This window comes from Clinocottus analis, unplaced genomic scaffold (genome assembly GCF_023055335.1).
Source record: "Clinocottus analis isolate CAN_PGR_092001 unplaced genomic scaffold, fCliAna1.0.p SCAF_4, whole genome shotgun sequence".
In the NCBI taxonomy this organism is placed as follows: domain Eukaryota; kingdom Metazoa; phylum Chordata; class Actinopteri; order Perciformes; family Cottidae; genus Clinocottus; species Clinocottus analis.
In genome coordinates this window covers 21,005,646-21,032,017 of record NW_027176153.1, presented here as the reverse complement: position 1 = coordinate 21,032,017, position 26,372 = coordinate 21,005,646, and the positions used below count along the sequence as shown (strand labels likewise).

Below are 26,372 nucleotides of genomic sequence, written 5' to 3'. Positions count from 1 at the left end.
CCAACCCCCCACACACGACCACCCCTCTTTTCTGGCTGCTTTGTCACCGTTGTCCTGGGCTCCAGAGCCAGCCAGAGAGGAATCTCAGGAATCTTCTTTAGAGGCTGACCTGGGCTCTCATGTAGAGCCAAAGGAGAGTAATGGTGACATTGTCCAAGGGGGCAGGCTCCTCTTTAATAGTGGATTTCAGCCCCTGAATCATGCAGAAGAATAGTCTGCAGGCCCCCTCTTTTTTTCGGGCGCATGAAGAAAAAAAAAAAAAGCACATTCATATAAATCAGTCGCCATGTAACAGATTTATTCAGCTTTAGATCAACTTTTGCAAAGAAACGAATGAGCGCGGAAGTGGATGAGGGCTTCACGGTGCAGAGAGCAGCCGGCGGTGACAGGGTTAATCATACCCATATGGTGCACCAAGAGGTTGGGTCCAATGCTGCTGTGGGCCAACAGGAGAGGGGAGGCTGGGTGGGGGCAGAACAGACGGGAGAGGACAGCAGGGCAGACGCTCCCTACACCTGCACCTTGGTGCCTTGATTCACGCGCAAACTGCTCGGACCCCAGGAGCTCTCGGGTCGCATCCCGCTGATGGCTGCTGCCATCCAGGGTTTTTAACTTTTCTTTCGTTTTTTTTCTTGTGTGTGTGTGTGTGTGTGTGGAGAAAGTGGAACAAACGTTCACTAGGGATTACTAGTGTGTTAAACATTTTTTTTATTTTTGGTATTTGTTGCCTGGAAGAAAAGCCGTCGCTTAACAGCGGCTGATTAGGCAGTCCTCCCCCTCTCCCTCTCTCCATTTCTCTCTCCTTCTCTCTCTCTCTCTCCCTCTCTTTCTGCCCTCAAGAGGAATTTGCAAACCTATCGGATTGTTTAATTCCTGCGCAGCGCCGCGGAGAGCTTTTTCCCAATCCGGCTCCGAGGCACCAAAACGCGGGGATCGCAGCGGTAACATCCCCGCAAGTTTTCTTTTTCTTTTTCCTTCTGGATCTCAGACAGAGGCATCGAGAAAAGTCTGGAAAGCAAAAGGTAGGACATTTAACTTCTCCCTGGTTTAACTTTTAACTCCTGTGCGGGTTACTCTGTAGTCTGAAGGGTAGATGGCGATGAAGTGGTCCACTCGCGTTGGTTCGCTTCCTATTTCTGGGTGTTGAGTTAACAGGTAAAGTGCTGAGGGAAAAGGGAACTGTATGGTTATTCAAATCCTGTAATTATGTATATTTTTAATCTGAAACCAGTGGAAATATCGTTCAAATACCTCAAAGTAAAATCAAGCCATCAAACATGGAGCCTCATTTGCAAAATGTTGTGTTTTACATCCTGATTTTGGATATTTTGAAGGTTTCTCAATGGAAATATTAACCTTTAGATTATTTTTCTATCCTCATTTAAATTATGGTTGATAAAATATAATGAGGTTTGTTTTTGCCCTTTTTTTCTTTCTTTAAAATAGCATTCAAATGGGGACTTAAACGTGTGTATGTGGTGTCCATAATCCCAGATGATCATTTCCCTATTATTAGTTAACAATTGGTGACATTTATTATTCATGTGATGAGATTCAGTGATGTTTTAACCTCAAAAGGTGTAAATACCTGTGACTCTCTGTGAGATAAAATGTGCATCCATACAATGATGACCCATTTCATGATATTATTAACATTGAATACTAATCATAATATAATACACAGTGTTTGATGGAAGGAATAGGGATCCAGGAACCCTGATGAGCAGATATATGGCAAACGTGTGCTCATGCCAGGAAGCCTGTGAGGCGTTTTCATGGCTTCTGTCCTTCACCGCTAAATAATCAGTCATTTCGGTTTCATGAGCCTGTTCTTGTCTACTTTTCATGACCAACACATGTTTTAATATAACGCGTCACACATAAACGAAGGCCTCCTGTGTTCTGTGTTTGGTGAAATCTCTTGTTTTTCACCCACCTCGCCCTAAAAGCCCTCATTTTGAGGCTTGTAGCGGGCGCCCATGGGGGGGGTGAGGGGCCTTGGCTACACGAGGAAAAGGAAAGCCCGTGGGATGGCTTACAGCCCGAGCAAAGCACACCTTCAGGGAGACAATTTAATGGATGTTGTGGACTCAGCTTTTAGTATTCATAATTTATATGGGATCCTCTCCCGGCAAAGTGCAGATGCATAATGAATGCTTGAGTTAAGGTTCTAACAGTTCGACGACGTCTCAACACCCCTAAACTGTCAGAAATTGTTCCGGCGAGGACGACCTGTGTCTTTGAACTGTCATGTATTTCACTCCTCAACTCCTGGAAAGTACGTCGATACGCTTTTCTTGAAAGACCCGAGAGCCACGGAGGGAATCCCTGATGGGCTTCTTTTTTTTTTTTTTCTCCAGGAAAATGTGGATGAAATACAATAAAACATGTTCAAGAAAATCCACCCCAGTGAAGACTTTAAACTTTCTTCTTCAGACTTTTTTTTTTTTTTTTTTCCATGAGACTGTGCTTCCAAATACCATTATAGAGTCTTAACACATACCTCAGTACATTTACACCTTAAATAAGTAATAGGGCTGTCACATTTTCCAGCGCTAGTGTGAAGATTTGGACGTTGTTCTCTCCTGCCGGCTCGCTGCAGGCCAAACTTCTGATCAGAGAGATCAGAGAAAGAGAGAGAGTCTCTCGCCTGTCCTTCCTTTTTTTTTTTCTTCCTGTCTCATATTTCTCATGGGGCACTCTATAATAATAATAGTTCATTCCTGTTTCTTTTTTCGTCCAGATTTAGATCTCTGTGGGCTACCTGCGTGACTGTTACCATGACAGCATCTGGAGCCCAACTCCTCCTGCTGGCCTTGTGTGTTTACAGAGGCTCGGGCCTGCAGCAGTCTGCTCCAAGGATCCGCCTCTCCTTCAAAGGTGAGCTCCTACAGATTAACTAAAACTCCTCTGACAGCACGAGGGTGGTGGGGTTGGTGGGGGTGGAGCGGGGGGGGGCGTCTTAATCGTTTTTTTTTCACTTGTTTGGCTTCTCCCACTAAAAAGTGTGCCCACGCAAACTCCCGCACACACACACACACACACCCGCCCGTTATGTTTCCTCTCTGCACATATGTAAAGAAGGTATTTCCTGCCCCGTGTCAAACAGTGCAACGCTGAAAACAAAAGGTGGATATTGCGTGTGGTGGGTGACTGGTTGGTGCCTTTTGACAAAAGTTCCTCCCCACGCCCTAAAAACACCCAAACGCACTAAAGCCCGAACCTGTCGGTTCTTTTGTTTTTGTTGTCTGGCATGATGACACAAGAAGGAAACACCTGAAATCCGATCAGAGATATTGTAGAGCCCTGATGTTTTTGCCCACGGGGCATATATTTAAAATGGGAGGGGTGGATAGTGGCTTTTAAAGCCTTTTTTTATTCACAGGCGTTTGGGATTTTCCCTTCAGTCTCCTCGTCATCGTTCACTGTCACAGCAGAGATTCATGTTACGACTACGCGGATGACAGCTTTGATCCAAAACAATGCCGGGTTGATTACACTTATCTTCGCATCCTATCATGTCGCCACTTCAAGTGCACCTGCAACATGCGAACGTGCACAAACACGCGTCCCCACCTGAGGTACCTGTAAGTAGGAATTAGTGTGGATGTGAATGCGATTCATAGCATTCTTTGGCGCTTTCATGTGGAGGGAGAGTCAAAAAAAACAAAAAAAAACGTTCTGCTCGCAGGTTCAGGTCCGGGCGGCGTCAACGTGTTTGGCGTCGTACCTTCGGCTGCGGCGACTCAATGAGAAACATTTAGGATTTCGCAGGATGTCAGCGAGAGACATCTGACGCAGATTAGAGGTGAGCTAATCGTGAGATCCGCGGTTGACATCCGAGACTTGGAGTCTGCGTGCAGAGTGCGGCGACTAAAAAAACAGCTGCCCGCATTGTGTCCGCGGCTGTCGTATAAGGCGTCCGTTCCATTTGAGGCTGGAGAGAGAGTGATTGCGGGGCATTTTTACATGACCTTTAACACAAATCCACTTGCAGTAAACAGCTTATTTACGCCGCCGCAGCAGCGTGTTTATTCTATTCGCCTTTGCAGAAGCAGGATGTAGAGCGGCGGTAGTCTGACGAACTGCGCAAGTTTGATCTTGACCTTGATCGTGTTAAGATACAGGAATTCACATCTGTACACAGCTCTCTCCATGACGCAGTCATGTCGGGCTGCTTGTTCAGAGCAGCTGAGAGGTGCTGAATTATGAGTTTGTGGGTCGGATTTTTGAAGATAAAGCGGGTCCACATTCACAGACGGCCCCCTAATACCCGAAAAAAAAAGAAGTTGTATTTAGTCCCAAACTGTTTTCTGCCACTCCAAGGATTTATTGTTCATTGTTTGTGACACCGAGTCCCTTTGTTCCCGGAGGCGCCTGTGGAGGAGGCTTTGGGGCTGGCTGGAGGACATGTGACTCTTCTGAGCGAATGAGCCGGCCAGATTGACACCCTGGGTGGGGGGGACAGGAGGCCTGCAGAGGATACAGATCTCATAGTGTTTCCTCCGCCGCTGGGAAGTCGCGTCAGTCACACACACACACTTCAAAAGGGACTGACCGGGGACCCGTTTGATCCGAATTAGTCAGCACTGCTAGAAAGCAAAATGTGCCGCGTAATGTAAGCCGCGTTTTTAGACGCTCGTGACCTCTCGGTGCCGTCACCGGTGTGTGTGTGTGTGTGTGTGTGTGTGTGTGTGTTCAGACTTGCGGCCTAAACGGCAGCGGTCATTAGTGCCTCAGTGACAACATGCTGTCCGGTTGTAACGTGAGAGCTCGTGAGTGGCTTGTAGTAGCTTACGTGAATCGCACGTCCTTCCCAGTGTTTCCCTATCGGTGTCAGAATGTTGTCAGGGGGATAAGTGTTCGCTGAATGTTTACCAGATGATGGCAGTGCATTGTTTGCTATTTTTGGAGAATGGAGACATGTATAACGGGGTGTGGCGTTGCTACATTTAGCCTTCGTTCAGTGAATCCGCCGTTGCCCCCCCCCCTCCTCCCGTCCCCGGTGGGGTTCGGCCTCGAGGCTTGTTATCCTGTGTTTACCTCTCGGGAACAGAACCGGCAACCCTCTCGTCGCCGCCTCCCGACAGCTCCGTCTCGCGCCGGTCCGGAGATCCGATTGCGTCGCTTATTTTAAGTCAGACACCTTGGCTGCATCCTGTTAAACGTTGACCTCGAAAAAGGAAGATGGCTGGCACTTTGATGTAAATAAAGATCGCGCTTCCTCCCGAATCCCATGTAAGCCGGCTTCAGAGGGCGACTCTGGGAACATTTGTCAATACATAAGCCCGCTGTCTTTTGACGTGCCTCAGCTGTGTCCCAGCGTGAACACACAGAGTGGTCGATATGGTGTGTGTGTGTGTTGCTCGTTATGTGTGTGGATGGCAGGATGAAAAGAAATGGCATTAAGAGGGAGAGTGCAGCACACAGCCCATGTGTCACGCCGCAGATGAAAATTGTTCAATCAAAGCTTTCAGGAGAACAAAAAAAAAAAAAAAAGGCAGGAGCAACATTTTCCACCGCGGCGTGTCTTAACAGGTTACGCTCTGCTAAACCCAATCCTGATCTTAAGAATTAGCTCCCAGTTCCACTGACCGTGTTTCCTCAGGGGAGGCGCTTTTTATGTCTTGACTCTGCAGGGCGCGCGGCGGCGCCTTCAACTCAATCAGCCAGTCAGGACACATCAAATATTAAGATCTTAAAAGCAAATATGTTTCTTAAAAAGCTCCAAGTTGGGTCATATTAAATCAGTGACACACATTTTTCCAGAAAAGAAGTGCGAGGGGGGCCCCCCCAGTTGCTCCAGGGGCCGCGGGTTCATTCGAGTAATGAAACACGTGAAAATGCGTAAAAGGAATAATGGGATGAGACTTTTGAGAGGTAACCTTTGCTCCCCCTGCTGTTGGTGGAAGATGGAGATGTGTGTGTGTGTGTGTGTGTGTGTTTGTTTAAACAAAGCAATATTCTTTCACACAGAACTGATGGACACGAGGGCAGCGCGGCCCTTCAGTTTCTCCTTCAACACCAGCGACTACCGCATCCTCCTGATGGATCAGGATCAGGGCCGTCTGTACCTGGGCAGCCGCGAGTACCTCGTGGCCCTGGACATGCAGAACGTCAACAAGGAGCCGCTCATAGTGTGTACCAAACAAAAATAAAATCGTCAGAATCCTTTTCTAAAACCGCTGTTTGTTGTGTAATACACATCTGTTGTCGACACACAGATCCACTGGCCGGCGTCCGCTAAGAGAAAGGGAGAATGTCAGATGACAGGAAAGGGAAGACAGGTTGGATCACGCATTCACTTCCTGTTCTTTCAACAACAAAAATAAACAAACAATTGAGACTCCTGCTTTTTGAGGCGGGGCGATGACCACGCTGACGTGTTGAGATGCATTTTGTCTCGCTCCTCTTCGTCCAGGGCGAATGCGCCAACTTTGTGCGGCTGATCGAGCCGTGGAACCGCACCCACCTGTACACCTGCGGGACGGGGGCGTACCAGCCCATCTGCACCTTCATCAACCGAGGCTGGAGGGCAGAGGTGAGGTCACCTGAACACAAAGAGACACTCACACAGTTCTCCGAGTGGGATTTAAAGCCACCGTCTCTCAGCGGCGGGCCTCGGGAAGCGTTGCTCCTGATGAATATTTCAGGACTACAAACTGGGACACTGATTTGTTTGTGATTTATTTATTTTTTTCCCCCCGCCTGAGCTCCCATGTGACGTTTTAGCGGCCTATTTTTATGCGCTCTCTCTCCCCGCAGGACTACCTGTTTCGGCTTGTCCCCGGGTACGTGGATTCAGGGAAGGGAAAATGTTCCTACGATCCCAAACAGGAGAACATCGCCGTTCTGATCGGTGAGGAGCGCCGCGTCCCCAGAACGACAACAAAAACACCAAATCTGATCGCATTCCTGGATCTCCAAGAAGTCTCACCTTTCTTTTCTGTTATTGTCTCCCCCACACTGCAGATGGTAACCTATATGCAGGGGTCCATATCGACTTCATGAGCACAGACGCGGCTCTGTTCAGGACCATGGGAGGGAGAACGGCAATCAGGACGGAGCAGTATGACTCCCGGTGGCTCAACGGTGAGTAAGTGTGGGCGTGAAGGAGGTAAACGTTGTTGATTACAGTTTACGGTGCGCACTTGACAACCACTTGCCTCGATCCTCTCTCTCTCTCTCTCTCCTCTCATCTGTTTTTATCCTCCAGAGCCCGTGTTTGTTCAGATCCAGCAGATCCCTGACAGTGCAGAAAGGAACGACGACAAGCTTTACTTCTTTTTCCGCGAGAAGAGTCTAGACTCCAGCGGCGGCGCGAGCCCCAGCGTTTTAGCCCGGGTGGGACGAGTGTGTCTGGTGAGCCCCCCCCCACACCCCCGAAGAAAAACAACAACACATTGTCGCGATAGCGTACGCGGCTTCGCTCGTGACCTGTGAGCTTGTAATGAGCCGTGACCTCATTTCCTTTCTGTCTAGAACGATGAAGGAGGCCAGAAGTCCCTGGTGAACCGCTGGACGACGTTCCTGAAGGCTCGCCTCATCTGCTCGGTGATAGGAGAAGATGGAGTGGAGACGCGATTTGATGAACTACGTGAGGCCGCAATAAAACCCGCACCGCGCATGAACTGGTAGCATTTTAATTGCAACTGCTTTTAATGTTGATGTATTGATTTTTGTGTCTTCTTCTTCTTCTTCTTCTTCTTCCAGGGGATGTGTTTATTCAGCCCACACAGGATGAGCGAAACCCGATGGTGTACGCCCTCTTCACCACAGCGGGGTGAGTGGTTTTTTAGAGGCTTGTCTTAATGAATTCACACCTCACCTCACTCAGTTTTGTGGGAGGATTCGTGCTTTAATATTAAAACGTTGAAAACTGTGGAACCAATTTTGTCTCTCGACCTCTTTTCCCCTGTGTTTCAGTCGTTCGTAGGAACCCCAAATTAATTACAACACTTGTGTTTATTGTATTTGTTCAGCAAAGTCTTGGGGAAAAAAAAGTATATTTGCAAAACAACATTTTTAAAAGGTATTTTTCGATTATAACTATGAACACCCAGCATGATATGAGCCAGATTCCCCAAAAATGCCTCCTGGAGCGGTCAAAAAGACACCTTTTTGGAAAGATTAGGACCTAAAGAATTGGAATCTGCAACAAAAATCCCAATAAAACAAAGTCTTGGCCTGTTAGGAAGGAGTTTCAGTCAAAAAAAAACTGTGTAATTCGGTTAAAAAATGGAAAATATGACGTATTTTATGCCAAAAGATTGTCTGAATGGGGCATGCTGGGACTTAAAATGGAGGATTTTCGCACACGTTTTCCAAAAGGTTAAGGGATAGGGTGAAAGCCGCCTCCCCTCTTACCTTAATGGTATGTTTCTCCTTAAGCTCGGTGTTTAAGGGCTCTGCAGTCTGCGTGTACTCGATGGCTGATATCCGCAACGTCTTCAACGGACCGTTTGCCCACAAACATGGCCACAACTACCAATGGACAGAGTACACTGGCAAGATTCCCTACCCGCGGCCCGGGACGGTACGTCTTCATCTTTCCAAAGTGAAGCCTGCGTCAAAAACCAAGACACACCGTGTGATTTATTCCACCTCCTCCTTCCTCCCACCCAGTGTCCGGGAGGAACCTTCACTCCCGGCATCCGCTCCTCCAAGAACTTTTCAGACGAGGCCGTGAATTTCATCCGGGCCCACCCCCTCATGATCCATCCGGTGTATCCGATCCACCGCCGCCCCCTGGTGGTGAGAACCGGCGTGGATTACCGGTTCACCGCCATGGTGGTGGATCAGGTGGATGCCGTGGACGGGCGCTACGAGGTGCTCTTCCTGGGGACAGGTGGGACGGACGCAGGACCGACGGCACCTGTCTGGCCCGGAAGGATTAGTTTCAAGGTCTTGAATATGATTTTTTTTTCCCCCTTCTAGATCGAGGCACTGTCCAAAAAGTTATAGTTTTGCCGAAGGACCCGACGAACATCGAGGAACTGACTCTGGAGGAAGTGGAAGTTTTTCGGGTATGTCTAAGTATTTGGTCCTGAAAAGACCAAAAAAAAAATATATATACACTCTAATCTCAAAGATTTAAGATTTGAAATCATCTTTTTGTTCTTTATTAATTCACAGTCCAGAGCTCCCGTCAAAACGATGAAGATATCCTCGAAAAGAGTAAGCTAAATCTTCATCCTAGACAATTTCACATTTCGGTGCATAAACCAAACCACACTTCACACTTTTTTGGTGTCATTTACGTTTTTGTCAACACAGCAACAGCTGTACGTGTCGTCGGACGCGGGGCTGACCCAGGTGTCGCTGCACCGCTGTGGCGTGTACGGCAGGGCCTGCTCTGACTGCTGCCTGGCCCGAGACCCCTACTGCGCCTGGGACGGAGAGAGCTGCTCCGCTTTCACGCCGTCCACCAAGAGGTCAGTCAGGGTCATCTCGTATCTCTGCAGTGCACTGTTTCTAAACTACAAAAGTCTGTCTGTGTGTGTGTGTGTGTGTGTGTGTGTGTGTGTTTGTGTGTGTGTGTGTGTAAACGTAATTCTTAACACGTTGAAAATTCTGAACCAATTTTGTCTCTAGACCTCCTTTTCCCCCGTTTGAGCTTTTTTTCCTGTGTTTGAGTCGTTGTAGGAACCCCAAATTTAATCCAATAATAATCAAAGAAATGTATATCTGCAACAAAAAAAAACACTTTTAAAAGATATTTTGATCGTAACTATGAACATCCAGCATGATATGAGCCAGATTCCCCCCAAAAATGCCTCCTGGAGCGGTCAATAAGACACCTTTTTGTAAAGATTAAGACCTAAAGAATCAAAATCTGCAACAAGAATCACAATAAAACAAAGCCTTGGCCTGTTGCGAAGGAGTTTCAGTCCAAAAAACTGTGTCGCTCGGTTCAGAAATGGAAAGAAATGACGTATTGTATGTCAAAAGATTGTCTGAATGGGGCATGCTGGGACTTTCGGGGGATTTTCGCGCACTCTTTCCAAAAGCTTAAATTCTGATCTTTGTCTCAGGAGGAGCAGACGACAGGACGTCAAACATGGAGACCCTCTGAGGCAGTGCCGGGGCTTTAACGCCAAAGGTGTGTGTCTTTTTCTTTTCTTTTTTTCCAGTCACAAATCCAATTATTTTTTGAGCAGTTGTCAAATGTTCTTCTCTCTCGCGCTCGCTTGTCTGTGCAGTGGAAAAACGTCTGAGAGAAACGGTGCAGTTTGGGGTGGAGGGCAGCAGCACCTTCCTGGAGTGTCAGCCTCGCTCCCCTCAGGCCTCCGTCAAGTGGCTCTTTCAGAGGGAAGGAAAGCGGAAAGTGGTGAGTAAGAGCACTTTCACCTTCTGGGGAATGTCACAGAGATAGTGGGGAATTTAGGGAATTCGATCTTTATGCTAAGCTAACTGGCTACTGGCTGCAGCTTCGTACTTTTTTCAGGACAAATAGGAGAATGAACGCGAATGGGGAAAAAAAGTCAGTGGTTCACAAACTTTTTCGGTCACGCCCACTTTGGAGGAAGCAAAATGTTCGGGCCCCTGCGCCCCAACAACACGGGAACAAAATGGTCCAACTCTTTGAGACTCCTCCATCCGTGCTTTTTTAATTAGTAGATTAAAGAAATTTAAAATCCCTCTCAAGTAAACCAGATTGCTCCATCTGACATGTGCAATCACTTTGTTAAAACAATGCAAATAAAGTTATATATGTGCAAAAAAATAACTAATATTTGGCAAAAAAAAAAGATGACCAAGGAAGCCGGTTGGATCCCTGTTTTCTCCCCATAGTTTCATGTTGAAGTGTCCTTGAGCAAGGCACTGAAGCCCCAGAGCTTCACAGCAGCACAGAGCTCCTTCAGTACTAAGGATGATTAAATGCAGAGCATAATTCTTAAAAAAAATCAAAAATAAGAATCTTTAAGAATCTGCGTCTCCCCCTTACGCCCCACCTGTAATACCTCCGCGCCCCACTAGAGGGTCGCGCCCTACAGTTTGAGAACCACTGACCTAAGTGAACCTCGTTTATATAGTTAGTTTCTAGTCGAAGCGATGGCTCAAAGCGCTTTAACAACACGAGCCAGCATCCACGACAAGGAGCGATAAACGCTCAGCCGCCCCTTCACCTTCCCTCTCTTAGACTCCTGCGGTTTCCTTCCCCTTTCTGCAGCTCGCCCGCGCAGGAGGCGTACTGAAGACCAACCACGGCATCCTGCTGAAGTCCCTGAACCAGTCGGACGCCGGCCTCTACCACTGCCTCGCCACCGAGAACAACTTCAAGCACACGGTGGCCCGCGTGGCGCTGCGCATCCTGGACCGGGACATCGTCTTGGCGCTCACCGCTCAGGACGAGGACGACGAGCCCCAAACCCTCCAGGCGGAAGCTCACCAGCGGTCGTCCCTCGTCTCCACGCCCTTCCCGCCGGAGATAAGACTGATCAACCAGTACTGCCAGTCGTACTGGGAGCAGCTGAGTCCCAAACAGCAGCAGCAGCGCAAGCGCACCAGCCGCAGGCACACGGAGGGCCAGGACCAAGGCCTCGGCTAGAGGCCGCACGCCGTCCGACACCGGCCCCGTGTGGACTTTCATGGTGGACTTTTTTTTGTGTTTGACATGCATGTTTGTGCGTCACCTCTGTTCATTAGGCAGGTGATGCTGTCATGCTGTCGCTAAAGTACTATATTTGTGGTTTTTTTATAAGTGTCAGCCTGCAACATAACATATTGTGTATATTTGACATTATCTGCGACCACTTCCCAAAGAACACCAGACATATTTACATTTCCCATCTTTCAGGTATCAGGTTGTTAGTTTGACATTTAAAGCAACTTACGGGCGTGACGGAAGAGTATTACGGCCGGGCAAAAAGAAAACCATGGAGAGGAAGATTCATTCCTTTTTCATTTAGAGAATAAAGTCTAAATGTCAACAATAAGGTCAAACTTTCAGTATTACCTCCAGGTATAATAAATAATATACCAAAGGAGGACTTCAGCTTATTTTTTATTACATTTTGAGAATAAACATCGAACCTTTTGAGAAGCATCTGTGCATCTACTGAAAATTCAACTTTCATAATGTGAACTTAAAACAAATACGTATGCTTGGCCCCTAATACTTTTGTATATTTGAAGATCGATCCCCTGTCATACCAATGTTTTAAACCTTCAAATGATTCAGGCGACTTGGAGAATCACTGCGGAAGATCAATGTTTTTAGTGCAAAAGAAAGAAAAAAAAAGAAGTAACTTTCACAGCATCCATATTTGCTTATTATCTGTTTTCTACGTGTGATTTTCCCAAAGTATAACTTGTGAAAGCAGATATTTCCGTCAGCTGATTCTTACATTTTGGATTGCCCTCGAGAGCGCCAACAAAGAAGCGTTTTTTTTTTTAAAGAGATGGATCACATATTCCATGTTTGTTGTCATATTTTGGGAAAATGGTCTGATGTAAAGTAAACACGTAGCTAATAGGCTTCAACATGCAGAACCACAGGTATGGTACTGTAAAGTATCTTGAAACAGAAATGTAATATATTGATTGTGAATATAATATATATGGTCATTGGATTACTCTTGTATTGTATGAAGTTAATATGATGATATAAATGCATATGTTGCATGCATATGTGTCGTTTGTGGCAAGTTGTACATTTTACTCGGCGTGTGATGATGTTTGTGAGGTGTAAAGTATTCTGTTAAGCTAATTCCATGGACTCCCTCGCGCTAGCGTGCGAGTGTCGAGGGTGTGTGTAGCATACAGTGTTCTTCCAGTTATGCACTTTGTCGGTGGCGGTGTTCAGAGGGAATTTGGGATCTTTGCACAGATGTATGAGAAAATGAAAAAGGAACTCTTTTTTTTTTAATGTACAGTATGTTATTATAAAACTGGGAATGGAACTGGCTCAGATTTAGTATTGATTGTTGGTGTTTCTGTCATTTTGCTGTATTTACAGACTTTAAAAGTTGCTCTTTTTAGTGGAAGCGTAAAGGAACAAGGTTAGTTTTCCAGCCACGTCACCGTCATTGTGAGTACACACAGTGCTGTCGTTAGAATGAACCTACACTGGAACGTTGGAACAAATATATAAACGTTTCAAAACTCTCCGAAACTTGTTTTCTTTCACTTTCGAGTCTTTTTCCACTGAATTATTCGACATCACGTCACATTCCAGTTTTATTCTTAATTAATGAACTTTTGAGGTTTCTATGAGTTGAAAATCTACACACACGTCAACATCAATCGTCCCATTCGTCGTCGTCTTCGTCGTCATCTCCGCCTTCATCTTCACTTTCATCTGAAAGAGAGAACAGGTATGAGCATTCGTGGGTCCTTTTTTGTTCCACTCTTTCCTTTATGTTCGAAATTAATGTTCAGATATTCACCAGAGGAATGGATGACTTTACTCCTCTTCTGCATGACCATCATGAGAGCGCCGACGATGCCCTCGCCGGACTCTGATGTAGGTGAAGGTGTATCAGGAGTGTCTTGCACCTAAAACACACAGACACACACACACACACAGCAGAATTTAAACACGAACATCTGCTCCAAGCAGCCAAACCAAATTGTAATTGCGGCGTGTCAATCGTCTTTATTGCTATCATTACGAAATGTTTCTGCAAATATAAGTTTCCCTTTACGTTTTTGAGCTTCATCCCCCCGCGGATCTGATCCAGCAGAGCCCCTCTGCCGGATCCTCCTCCGGATGCGGGGGCAGCCGGCGGCGGCACTGGTGGGCCCCCGGAAAGAGGAGGCGGGACATGTGAAGAAACAGTGGTTTGAGGGATTGGAGGTGGTGGAGGAGGAGGTGGAGGAGGAGGAGGAGGCCCTCCACCTCCTCTGCTGGGAGTAGAAGGAACAAGAGGAGGTGGGAGACCCATGGAGCGCTGCTGGCTCGGCGGAGGCGGGGGAGGCAGGTGGTGGGAGGAGATCGACGGCGGGGCGTGAGAGGATTTGGCGGCGTGTGCTGGCGGCGGCGGAGGGCCACCTCTGCTTGTGGCTGGAGGCGGGGGCGGCACTGCTCCTCGCGCAGGAGGAGGCAGGCTGGAGGACGGGGGCCCTCGATGGGGCTGGCCCGGGATGGGAGGCAGGGGGCCCGAGCGTCCTCGCTGAGGCGGAGGCGTTGGAGCAGATGGGCCCGGCACAGCAGGCAGAGGCCCCTGTCGGCCAGGTGGAGGTGGTGGAGGTCCGCCAGCTACAATGCAGGAGAAAAAACGCACACAAAACACGCACGGCAATTCAATTCAAGCTTTTTAGAAGATCACATTGGAGGAAGAAAAGGATGCAGCGCGAGTCTGACCTCTGTTCACCTCCCGTTTGACCGCCTCCATGCCTCCAGACTGCTCGATGACATTGTAGATGAGCTGGGAGGTCTTTTCATCCTTCATCTCATCCTCACTGATCCCAGCTTTGGAGAGCAGCTTCCACAGATCCGGGTCGATGTTGTTGGGATCCCAGCCGACATGACTAACATGCCTGAGAGGAAGGAGGAGACGCAGGAGACACAGTTTCACAAATACTGAAGAAAAAAACATCTAAATTTGAACTAAACTTCACTGCGTGACATCAAAGGCAACACATTCATCGTCTGAACTGCTTACTTAAATCCACTGGGTGCCCCTATGTCTGCTTTGGAGAATTTGGGCCCCTTTTTCCCTTTCTTCTTATCCTTCTTGCCTTTGCCAGTCAGCGATAAGGGAGCAGTGGGTGAAGGCATGGAGCGGTAGCGTGAAGAATGGATATCTGGGTTTGGGATGTCCACAGTGGACATGTGAAGAGAAGCAGGGCTGCCGGGGAACGCTTCGAGTTACATAGTACAAAGCAGGTTGGCGTGCCATTATTATTTCATTTCATGCATCATCGGGTGGGAGAAACATTTACAGTAGGAAAAAACCTTACGCACCTTTTTCAGGTGAGGGTCGAGGCAGAGGCGCTCTATCTACGGCGACAGAAAAAAAGAGGAGAGACATACTCTTATGGTTTGCTTCATATTATGGAGAATCAATTCAATCATTCAGACATGAAGTTCATTGCTGTCTCACCACTCGGCGGCGGGGGGCGCTGTTTCTTATCTGTCAACAACAACGAGGGGAGAGAAACCATTTTGAGACACATTACCACAACATAACACCACAGTTATTCAGCTAAAACACTGTGAAAACATTCACCTTGAATTTAGATGTAAGAAAGTATTCATCACTTGTCATCCATCAAGTGTTTAGCATTAAATTCTATTGTGTGTTTATATTTTATATTGTACTCTTATGTGTGTGTGTGTGTGTGTGTGTGTGTGTGTGTGTGTGTGTATATATATATATATATATATATATATATATATATATATATATATATATATATATATATATATATATATATATATATGTGTGTGTATATATATGTATGTATACATATACATATATATTATTATTATTTTATTTTTTTATTTTTTATTTTTGTATTATTTTATTCTATTTCTATCTCAAAAACATACTCAAGGAATGAAAAATATGCTTTTTAATTAAAAAAAGAATTCCAGGCTCATTACGAACAAAATTAACCCGTACACATCTAAAAACACAAAAAATGCAATAAATCATTGTGTTAATGTCGTGCTAAAAGCACACATCAGTCGCGGTGGCAATGACCTCACTGACCTTGACGGTTCTGTCTCTGGTTGATTTTTCCCTCGACAACATTTTGGAAGCTTTCTGCTTCCTGTTGCACGGCAAAGTTCAGTCCCACTTGACAGTCCTGCGTCGCGTGAGGATGGAACAAAGTAATGTTTAAGGAACAGTAGAGCTATACTTTTCAAAGACTACTGGTTTTAACTGGAACATCTGCAGAGCATCAAAGTACAACCGGGGCAGTAACTTAGAAACAACGACAAAAAGAGTCCAACGAGGCCGTGCTTACATCCGCAGCAAAGGTGTGAAAGTACGGCTGCGGCGAGGAGTAAACTATCTGGTCGTAGATCTCCTGCTCCCAAACCTGCCTACTTGTCTGTGGAGAAACACGACACATATGTATTGTAGTTTAGTAACTCACACACACACACACACACACACAGGCACGCCGTGATTTGATTGACAGTCAACGCTTCGTATGCGGCCTTTGATGTGAAATGGCAGAATCGTCGGAGCGGTTACCTTTAAATCAAACATCCGTATGAAGTAGGAGCGCTGGGGGTTGTCTTTGATGAAGCACACCACCCCAGTGTGCTGCAGGCTCCACATGGAGGGACTGTGAGGCAGCGCCATGAACAGCTGGGCCACTGCAGTGGCCATGGACTGCAACACAGAAAGACAAAACAAACAGTTGATAAGGACACCTGAGAGCAGTTTTATTGCAGCGCACATGTAAATATGCACTTTTGTGGTGAGGAGTCACTTCCCCCCCCCCCGCCCATCCATGTGCTTTCATTTGTTACGATTTCAACTTGATGCTCTGGCTTCTAAAAAGTCATCCTGATATTCTGTTATTCGCCAGACGGACACATCTGGAGGCCGAGTGCGCGTCTCATTTGCGTTAAGAGTCAGGAACAAAGTCACTTCTGCTCGACTTCAAGACCTAGACCTAACGACAGGGTCTAATTCTGACACCAGGAAATGGTTCAGCAACCATTTCCTGTAACAGCTACCTCTTTTTTTTATGTTGATGACCTAATGTCAGCTATTCCTTTTAAACTGCACCGGCACCAACGTACAGTACATTCCCTCGGAGAGAGAGAGAGAGAAAAAAAAAAACACGTCAAAATAAGAGTTGACATTTTTAATTTAACCTACTTTCTAAAATGTGTTAAAAACATACAGAAACTAAGCGGCAGTGTTTGACAAATTCAGGATGTTTAACCACCAAGAGAGCGAGAGAGAGAGAGAGAGAGAGAGGTCTTGAGGGCTAATACTATTTGCCTTTTCAGTAACCAGAATAACTTGTATTATATCGGAGGCCTCGTCAAAGGACGAGCTCTTTTTCGACAAACTCCTCAAACAGGAAGTTAGAACAAACACAACAGGTTATCGTCCTCCCCGTGGGAGCCAGGCAGCTCTGAACTTACAGCACATCTTCTGCCCAGCAGCTCCTCCAGCTGCTCGTTCTCCTGCGAGTTCAGCAGCGAGCTCCGGCTTCCCTCCGGTCGAGCTTTAGATCCACGGCTCATGGTCCTCTCATGAATCTCACAGTTTATTTGGAATTCATATGCGCGGCATGTGAAAAAGGCAAGGCGTCCTCCCTGCGAACGCTGGCAGAATACTAAACTCTACACACACAGGCAAGGAAGTTTCTCTTCTGCGTTCTGCGCACACATCAACCCGAAAGCAGGAAACGGACAACCGCACTTCTCTAACCCCCACTTTTCTTCTTTCTCTCAAACACACAGGGCACGAATGAATGTGTTACTTCCATTTTCAGAGGGAGGCCGTGTTGCTCTTCTCTCGCTCTGTCAGTACAGTCAATGTACAGCACATGGAAAGCAATTAAAAAAAAAAAAAAAAACTTTTTTTATTTTTTTACAAATGAAAGACATGTTTTATTGACAGAGAGCAACATTCATATTAATTTAAAAAGATACAGGATGAAAAACAAAGTCAAAATATATTTTGGTCAAATGTTAAAGACAAGAAACGAAACAAAAAGAGAAGACAGAGATTGCCCTTTCAACTTAAAATCTATACGTCAGTATTGCTCATACGCAACTCATTTTCAGAGAGCTAAAACAGACGCAGCATTTTTAACACTGACATTTTCTCGGGGTACAATTTTTAAATGGCCTTTGCTGATCATAGAATATTATTTTTTTCTAAATGGACGTTACACCCTATTTCAATGTGACAATATTATATTCTTTGGTTTGCAACAAAGGATTTTGTTCTCTCCAGGAATACATTAAATCTCATACAAACCACCTCTATGTCTGTCCATTCACATGCGATTGTCAGCAACTGAATGATTGACCTTCATGGATAGCAGCCGAACACAAATTGCACCGTATCTGTTGGATTATTTCTAAAAACAAAAAAAAAAACATCCCCTCAGACTTAACTTCTACGACAGTCAAGTTCTTGTCAGAATATATTAACAAAAATATCACATTAGCAACATTACTTAAACTCCATGCAGAAGATGGGTAGATTGCGATGGTTAGCGAGGAGCTGTCGGCTAACCCTCGCTGATCAAATTTAGCTGAATCTGTGTCACCACACACGATTTTACAGTCCTGAATGCATGATAGAAAGCACAGCTGATGCATGAACGAAACAAAACTTTTGTTTGTATTCAAAGGGACGTTTCCTGTGCTATAAACTCTGAGATGTGGGGGGGGGAAGTAGATTGGAGGGATTTTGGCAGTGACTGAGTTATTCCAAGGAACTGTACACATCCATACTCTAAAATGGGCTTTCCATTTGAGTCATGCTGTTCATCCTTTTGTTTTTTTTTTGTTTTTTTTACGCATGTCTCCAAACAACATGCTTAGAGGCGTGACAGAGGTTTTGTTCAGTCAGAGCGCATTGCTTTATCCTCCACATGATGTCAACATGCTATCTTTTTGCTGTTCTTTGTAGGTTCTTCACATAGTCTTCGTCTCTTGCAGCCAAACTTTCCTATTTGGCTTTGGATGAGCGCATGATGGGTAATTTAATGACCGGGAGAGCTTTTTGGTTGGCCTTCTTTGTTGTATCTCTTGTTCAGTCACAAATGCTAGTGTCCGCCTCCACTTCGAGACGTCCCGGTCACCCAATCGATAATGATAAACGACAAACTCATGATCATGAAGAGGACTCCCAGGCCAGCAAAGCATGCGGCCTACGGGAGTGGAAGGGAGAGAGAAAAAAAGTTGACATTTGTATCCATGACACATGAAGAAATACTTAAAAAAGTAGATAAAAAAGTTAAAATTCAAAGTAGCCTCGATAGCTGGAGGAACGTAGCTGTACCTGAATCTTGGGTCTGGACAGAAGAGCCTCCTCCTCTTCAGGAACAATGCGGATGTAGAAGACTCCAGGTAGGATGAAGATGAGGCAGGGGGCAGATGTGGCTCCTGAAGATGAAGCAGCACAACAGGGAAGACGTGAGTTTATTACATGTTGTACACAGCATTGTAAACATTTGCAGCAAATCCCGAACTAAGAAAGTTATTCTTCCTGCGCAAACGTACCGATGAGGCCGAAGATGTCGCGGATGGAGGGCACGAAGATAACCAGTAGGTTGACCACGAAGATGAGACAAACTGCAATGCCGACGTGTATGAGCCAGTTGAACGGCTTTTCGGGGAACATGATCTGGAGCAAGGCCCTGCGGATCTACAGAGGGAACGAGGGAAGGAAAGAGGGAGGACGTCACGGTCTTCACAAAAAAGATTCAAATCCGGATTTCTAAACAAAACGATACAGGAGTAAACTTGAACTTGTTTTATCACCTCGGGAAGGTTTAAAGAGTTACAGAACCACTGTTGCGTAATGCCGTGTAAGCTCCCAGCTGACATTTTAGTAGGTATTTTGTCTATAGTGCCCATGACGAGCTTCAACTTGCAGGGAAACATTCAGCAGCATCGTCTGGTCTCCGTAGAGTAATTTCATATACCATTTGTATTTTAACAATTTAGGAAATTTCCTCATTTGCTTTCTTGGCGAGAGTTCAGGATCCGTCTAGACATCATTATTGGGAAGTATTTAGGAAAGCTAATCATGTAAAATGTTCTAAATTGGTTTCGGGCCTATTGCGCAATAAAGGCTTTTTTTTGTACCAGAAAGAAATCCCTCATTACAAACAATGAATATTGCACGCGGAGTGCCACATGGCTCAAGTCTGGGTCCACTGCCTTTACCCCTCTACCACACTACAACTCGGGATCATCATTCATAATGTTGATTTTGATTGTAACACAGGTGATATCTTTCAAGATGGTGTATGTATTTGCAATAAATTTGCGACAATAGAATGGTTATCTCATTTAAAAAATGTAATTACTACATTTCATCCTAAAAACATATTTAAGTCAGACCTTTTCTTTAGAGAAACGTGTCATTGCATTTATTCGAAGAAGGCTTCACCATATTGCAGCAAAGTTATTGTATATACAGTATTAAAATTATGCATAACGAGTAGATGTGTTTTTCTATTTTGATACTAATTAATTATTTTGAAGACTCTTGATAATCAATGTATCCCAAAAGAAATCCGCATTTAAAAATAATAAAATCTTCACAGAAGCTGGAACCATTTTGGATTTTAAAATAATTAACTGATGAGCAAAATAGCAAGTATGAGTATAGTTAACAAGTCAAGTATTCAACTGACAGCTTCAGCTCTATATTCTTTTAATCTCCTCTTTTGCATCTCTTAGTTTTAATGATTTCACCCAAACATACTTTTGATATTATATGAAGTATTTTGTAGAAAGCGAAAGGAAATTATAACAAGCGCTATCATTATTCTTGTTGACAGACGTCTTACCGGGAACAGGACCACGGGGACCGTCAGAGTGACGGCCATCAGCACAGCGACACGCACACAGAGAATCAGCACATCCAGCGAGCCCAGTCGACTGTAGGTGTGTAACAGCTCGGGCTCCACGTTACCTACACACAGAGAAACCCTTCACACATCTCATGTGGTCTTTCCTCATTCACAACACTGGAAATCGCACATGGGCTCTTGGCACAAGTGACTCATTCATTTGAAAGTATATATATCCATTCACAACTTTAGAACAAGGTGACCTTTGACTCTCGGGAGTAAAGAGGGTCTTACCAAAAAAGGTCAGGTAACCAAAAAGAGCCGTGAGCAGGTACATGACAAACATGGCCAGGATGGAGATGTTGGCAACGTTCTGCATACGTTTCTTGGTGGCACTGCGGTAAAGGTAAGCGGAACAATGACATTCATTTGACTGAAACTTTCACAGCACAGCATTAATTTTGTATAATGATTCACGACGTTCTGACTTACTCTCGTAGCTCAGTGTAGATTGGTAGCACCTCTGGGTGGCAGACAAAAGCGAAGGCCAGAATTGGGACGGTGAACGCTGTCTAAAAGCCAAACATGCCAAAGGTCAGCGAGCAACCCGCCAAACAACACCACGATCGAAGCCTCGTTTTGGTGATATAACTGTGCTAGTGAATCTAGAAAAAAACATACAGGAAAGCAGACGCGGGTAATGTTTTTTTTTTGTCTCTGACCTGTGAGTTGACAGTAAATAGTTTGGCCTCACAGAAGTCGTCCGTCACATTAATGGCAGTGTGATGAGCAATGAAGGTCAAGTTATGATGTTCCTCTTCCAGCGGGCAGAGGATGTTGAATTTCTTGTAGATAACCTGGGGAGACACACCTATTAGTTAATCAAAGATACATATTTAATGAAGGATCCGGTTGTGTTATTCCGTGTCGGTGACTGAAAAGTTTACACTCACCGAGATGAGGAAGAACACCATGCAGGATAAGGAGAACCCACTTGTATAGCCTAAGTAACCTGTAATGCAATATAATAGTAAGATGTTGCAGAATGATTCGTAGATTCTGGAAGTGAAGCTACTTTCATTCATTCATGATGTGAAACATGGAAGAATATGGGGAATAAAAAAGAAGAAGAAAAAAATAAAAAATGCGACCATAGAATGAAAAACATACCAAGACGTTTCATGAGCGATAGAGGAAGGATGATGAGAACACTAACAATCATGATCAAGTAGTTTCCTTCCAAGAACCACTCTCTTGAGAGACAACCAGATAAACACATGAAACAAAACCAAATCAGTTAATCGGCAAACAGAAAACAGAAAAAAATAGACGAATCATTGTCTGAAAAGCACTTAAGAGACTCACCCCGTGTTTTTTTGTTTCCCGAGGAAAGCTATAATAACCAGTGGCAGCTCAGACTTGACGATAAAGAGGTAGCTGGACATTGCTAGAAAGAAGTGGAAAAAAAGTCTCTCTTAGCACACATTTTTCATTTATATATCTAGATATCAGACGCATTAATGAAAGGGAGAAGACAGCACGAAGTTCATACCTCCAATGTTGTGTACTGTGATGATGCATGCGGCGAGCATTTTTCCCGGGGCACCAAAAGCCCGATTTCCAAGCTGCTCATAAGCTCGAATGCCTAAAAAAAACAAAAACATGATACATATACTCGTGTGATGAGTGATGAATGCATCGACTATCTGGCTACGTTGCTATGACTCAAGCCCGATCCCACATAAACCCGCATAGTTTCTGTCCAAGCCCGACCGAGCCCCAAACCACGGCGGTAGTTTTCGGGCCAGAGTAATAAAAACATTTTCCACCTATAAAAAGAGTCAAATAAATACATATTTTATGAAGTTCAAGTCAATGTAATTAAGTCGTTTCAGCGCAGTAACAAACATTTGTGAAACAATCTCGGACATATGGGTTCTCATCGTGGTGTTTAGCACAAGCCCGAAACCTGTAATGTCACAGATTGGCTTACCAACAACCCCGGCACTTCTCAGCAGGAGATGAATTGAATACGCAGACAGAATGGCAATGGAGACCAACAGGAATCTGGAGGAAAAAAAACAAGATTTGGGAGAAAAAAGAATTAAAAAAAAATCTAAAATCACATTGCAGAAAAAACTCAATCTTGCTCATCATCTTAATAAATAATGACACAATGAGAGAAAAATAAAACTGGTCTTCAGAAACTAAACTCTAACAAGCCATTCTTAGGATAGTTGTCTTTTTTTTTTTTTTTTGGTCCCCACCCACACAAGTGCGTTTGTCTTGGAGAGGCTGGCTCTCCGGCTCTCCACCTCCCCCCTGCCACATAGCACAGGACTGATCCAGGCAGGCGTGTCTTGGATCTGATCACGACCGGCTATTTTTAACCGTTCAAATCTGATTTAGAGAAGCTGCGTGTGTATGAGCTCTAATGTACATTCTGACAGATCAGGCTTCGTATGGCAGCTGTTGTGTGTGTGTGTGTGTGTGTTTGTGTTTGTGTGGGTGTATTACACCTGGAGCTCACACAGGTAGACAAACAGAAACAGAGCCCATTCTCCTGCGGCCTTACTTCTCGCCTTATAAGGACCCTCTTCTTGACAGTGCACTCTGTATCGACCAACACAAATTCAACCCTGATTCTAATGTTACTTGAATTCAAACATAAAGTCATGGTTATTTATAATCCATTCAAAGAGCACTTTAACAGCAAGAGGCACAAAGAATTGGACATTGTTATGAAGCTAAAATACTGACCAAAGTATCAAACTTTGAGAAGACGTAGTAGAAGCATGCATACATACATACGGATGTTAGCTCAAAAAGTAAAAACTTTCTCATTGTTATTATAAAAAAAAATGTTTTTTTTTAAGAGAAGCCATTAAGAAATAGCTCTTTTAAAAAGGGGACCAGCCAGAATTACTTAAAAATCAACTCAAGCTCTAAAAAAAAAAAAAAAGTCACAAAGGAATTGGTATGCCGATGTGCTTTTTGGACAAGAACACGCACCTGTGTGGGCGGAAACATACACAAGCACACTGACAAATACAGCCGAGCGCAACGTTTAGCCCAGAATGACGATCGTGTTTGCGTAGACTCACAGAAACAGAATGACTCCAGTGTTGGCCATCGCAAAAGCCAATCCCAGAATTCCACTGCCCATGATGGCGTTACTGAGATTGAAGATGGACATCCCAAATGAAGTCTTGCCCTCGAACTGCAGGAGGACGACAACAGAGAAAGTTACACGCACACATCGACTCGCGGTCAAATCATCGACGGCATCGTTATCAATCTTTTACTGATTTGACTGCAGCAAGTCAGTCGGACATTTTCTTTTAAAAGCGGGGCAAAAAGCACTCACGTCTGTAAAGCGAGCTTCTTTCTTGGGACCAGTTTTCTGTGGGAGAAACTCCTCGTGTTCAGCCATTGCATCCAGCCCATCGAACCTACAATGGGATAGAAGCCATTGGTTGGAGGGAGCCACAAAAACATACTGAACCTCCAACACTTTTGCTGTGATTTGCATTGTACACGTTACTGTTCATTTCTGAATCTTACCCATCTTCCCTGCTGTGGCCATTCATTTTCTGAAGCTCCATTCTGGTTGCTCGGGGTTGTGACTCGAGAGATCTATCTTTGCCGGACTGAATCCTCCTCACACTGTCAACACGCTGGAGGTAAATAGAAAAAGAACTGCGATGTATAGTAAACACCAAAACCTCCTCCAAATTTGACCTTTACTTATCCACGGATAAGGTTTAATGTTCGGCCGGGATGTTTGTTTTTACGCAACATGCAGAACTTTCACTCACTTCTTGCCAACTTTCCATCCTCTGTCGAGAGAAGTCCAAGCAGAATGACCTCAGCCTGTGACTTCACCTTTTTATAGCGTCTGTGTGCATCACCTTCACTTTAACAAGTATAGGCGAGATCTCGCCGTGAGTATTGTGACATGTGTACAGAATACGTTTACGGGAAAGCTGTATGGTGTTGGCTCTGGTCTACAATAAAGTAAATATGTTTCAGTGGCCGACTGGCAAACGCTTCATGAAGGTAAACATAGTTATTTAAACTTGAACAGAAGGAAGACGGCGTTCAAGATGACCACCGTAATACAAACAGAAAATGCCATGTTGTTTAAAAAGGGCAGATCTATTTATATTAAGTCTAGAGACACATGCCACTGAAACGTTTCCTGGTTGCCAAAGACATCAAGAATTTAGCTTTTTTTGTCTCCTTTTGACGATGCAAAATAAACCCTGTAATACCACTCTGGTTTTTGGAGTTCTGCGTCCAGATCACTGTGTATACGTTCAGAAAAACACTGGGCATGTAAGTCCATTTAAAGCTTGACATGAAAGGCTTTAAATAACAAATGTTGTCATAGGACTTATGTTGCTCTAATCTGCTGTGGGCCACACAAAGCTGGCATGGACGGCCTCATGGGAATGAGCGTAGGTCTGTGCTGCTGCCACAGGGTCATGGGATCCTTCCCCTTTTCTGTGGGTCAGCCTGCGCTCAGGATTTTCACATTGACCCCTAAGGACAATGCATAACGCCATTTCTGAAAAGTTTCACCCCTCCCCAAAGCATGTCTTTGTTTAATTTGACGGCTATCAATGAACAGCCTGTACAATAACTGTAATCCATACAGCTTTGTGGTTGATATCAATGGGTCAGAGAGATAATAAACAACGGGTTCCTGTGTAAAAGCCTGCTGTTTAGACTAAATTCAGAAGCCTTTTTTTGTTCCCTGCATATTGGCCTCAGGTTATGTCAGCTTCAGCGACACTTCCTTTAGTTCAAACAACGTGAAAGTTAGAGGCTAAATGTCTGAAACAGTCGGACATTTTCATTCCACTAAACGACAGTGTTGATGGAGTTATTAAAACTCCACACCACATTTCAAAAGACGGAATTTTTTTTATTTTTTTTATTTTTTTTTAACAAATGCCTCGTGCTCTGCATTTCCACGTCGATGGGGCATGATGGAGAAACAAGACAAACCTGGTGAGCTAGGAGTTGTTCCTCGTTGTATAGGCTGTGTCACCGGCCCACGTGGCAAAGGGCTGAAAACGGTTTTGTAAAAAGTAATAAAAGTAATAAAAAAGAAAGTTCTCCTGCACTTACCATCTATTTGAACAACCTTCTTATCCCAAAACAACCCTCCATGCCCTTTACACGGTGTTGAAATGAGACAAATCTAAATATGACATCAATCTATACAATAATCTTGTTCAGGAGCTTGAAAGTTAAACACAGAGGACGTTACAGTAGCAGCAGTGTACACCACATGGCTCCAGTCTGACGCAAGACCAGCTCACTATTGACAGCTCTCCCCTTCCTTAACATCTTAAACTCAAGAACACACACACACTTTTCAGCAACTTACCCTCGCGGTCCAAGAACAAGGCTAGTTTTGTGATTACTGGCAAAAAAAAATAAAATAAATCCTTGTTGGAAGTCAGCTCAATTTCCAGAATCTCCCAATGTTTACGTATGGCTTTGTTCCTATGAGTCCCTCCAAAGCTCCTTGATAGTGAAGAAGAGAGGAGAGGGAGAGTGAGAGAGATTAGAGGCTTGGAGGAGTGAGCGGGAAATGGGAACACCCATATTTAACCCTTTGTTCAACCCGCCACAGGTGGAGATACAGACTGCGTGCTTCACTCACCAGGTGTCCACACTGAAAAAGGTGCACACACCGGTGATTAATCCAAAGGAAATTAATCGCCTGTAGTTTGAGGAGACAGCATGCGGTCACTGGGAGACAGGAAATCCCGAGGAGCCCGTGAAACCATCACGGCTTCTAGGGGTGCGTACTGGAGATTAATTACCATGTCGTTACAGACTATGCAGGTGGGGAGGAAGGGTGAAGTGGGTGTCATCTGAGGTGGGCTTTGTTTGAG

General features: G+C 44.9%; 3 protein-coding genes across 5 annotated transcripts; 1 reads left to right on the top strand and 2 right to left on the bottom strand.

Annotated features, from left to right (window-relative positions):
• Positions 1-508: 508 nt before the first annotated feature.
• LOC137800051 (semaphorin-3F-like) lies at positions 509-13,110 on the top strand. 2 transcript variants are annotated; one of them, XM_068597051.1, is made up of 18 exons: positions 509-1,022; positions 2,744-2,880; positions 5,977-6,137; positions 6,225-6,287; positions 6,422-6,541; positions 6,766-6,859; positions 6,973-7,092; positions 7,217-7,362; positions 7,483-7,597; positions 7,714-7,783; positions 8,392-8,536; positions 8,626-8,848; positions 8,938-9,026; positions 9,136-9,177; positions 9,277-9,434; positions 10,035-10,102; positions 10,203-10,330; positions 11,174-13,110. In XM_068597051.1, the coding sequence occupies exons 2-18, from the start codon at positions 2,781-2,783 to the stop codon at positions 11,549-11,551; spliced, it is 2,220 nt and encodes a 739-aa protein (XP_068453152.1). In that variant the 5' UTR covers positions 509-1,022; positions 2,744-2,780; the 3' UTR covers positions 11,552-13,110. The 2 variants fall into 2 exon arrangements, with proteins under 2 accessions (XP_068453152.1, XP_068453151.1); XM_068597050.1 differs by having other exon boundaries at positions 11,144-13,110.
• On the bottom strand, positions 11,995-17,309 carry wasb (WASP actin nucleation promoting factor b). Of its 2 annotated transcripts, none has more exons than XM_068597052.1 (11): positions 17,063-17,309; positions 16,155-16,295; positions 15,922-16,008; positions 15,663-15,759; positions 15,051-15,080; positions 14,912-14,947; positions 14,610-14,808; positions 14,309-14,484; positions 13,650-14,203; positions 13,392-13,500; positions 11,995-13,303 (listed from the first exon to the last, which is right to left on the bottom strand). In XM_068597052.1, exons 1-11 carry the CDS (start codon positions 17,162-17,164, stop codon positions 13,245-13,247), a joined length of 1,590 nt encoding a protein of 529 aa, XP_068453153.1. In that variant the 5' UTR covers positions 17,165-17,309; the 3' UTR covers positions 11,995-13,244. The 2 variants fall into 2 exon arrangements, with proteins under 2 accessions (XP_068453153.1, XP_068453154.1); XM_068597053.1 differs by having other exon boundaries at positions 14,610-14,751.
• Positions 17,310-17,520: 211 nt separating this feature from the next.
• LOC137800129 (sodium-coupled neutral amino acid transporter 3-like) lies at positions 17,521-25,996 on the bottom strand. The gene is made up of 16 exons (XM_068597166.1): positions 25,859-25,996; positions 24,025-24,137; positions 23,828-23,912; positions 23,565-23,680; positions 22,454-22,527; positions 22,013-22,105; positions 21,826-21,907; positions 21,631-21,713; positions 21,414-21,472; positions 21,183-21,317; positions 20,953-21,032; positions 20,755-20,855; positions 20,458-20,582; positions 19,160-19,304; positions 18,939-19,042; positions 17,521-18,807 (listed from the first exon to the last, which is right to left on the bottom strand). The coding sequence occupies exons 2-16, from the start codon at positions 24,063-24,065 to the stop codon at positions 18,703-18,705; spliced, it is 1,428 nt and encodes a 475-aa protein (XP_068453267.1). The 5' UTR covers positions 24,066-24,137; positions 25,859-25,996; the 3' UTR covers positions 17,521-18,702.
• Between the last annotated feature and the right edge of the window lie 376 nt (positions 25,997-26,372).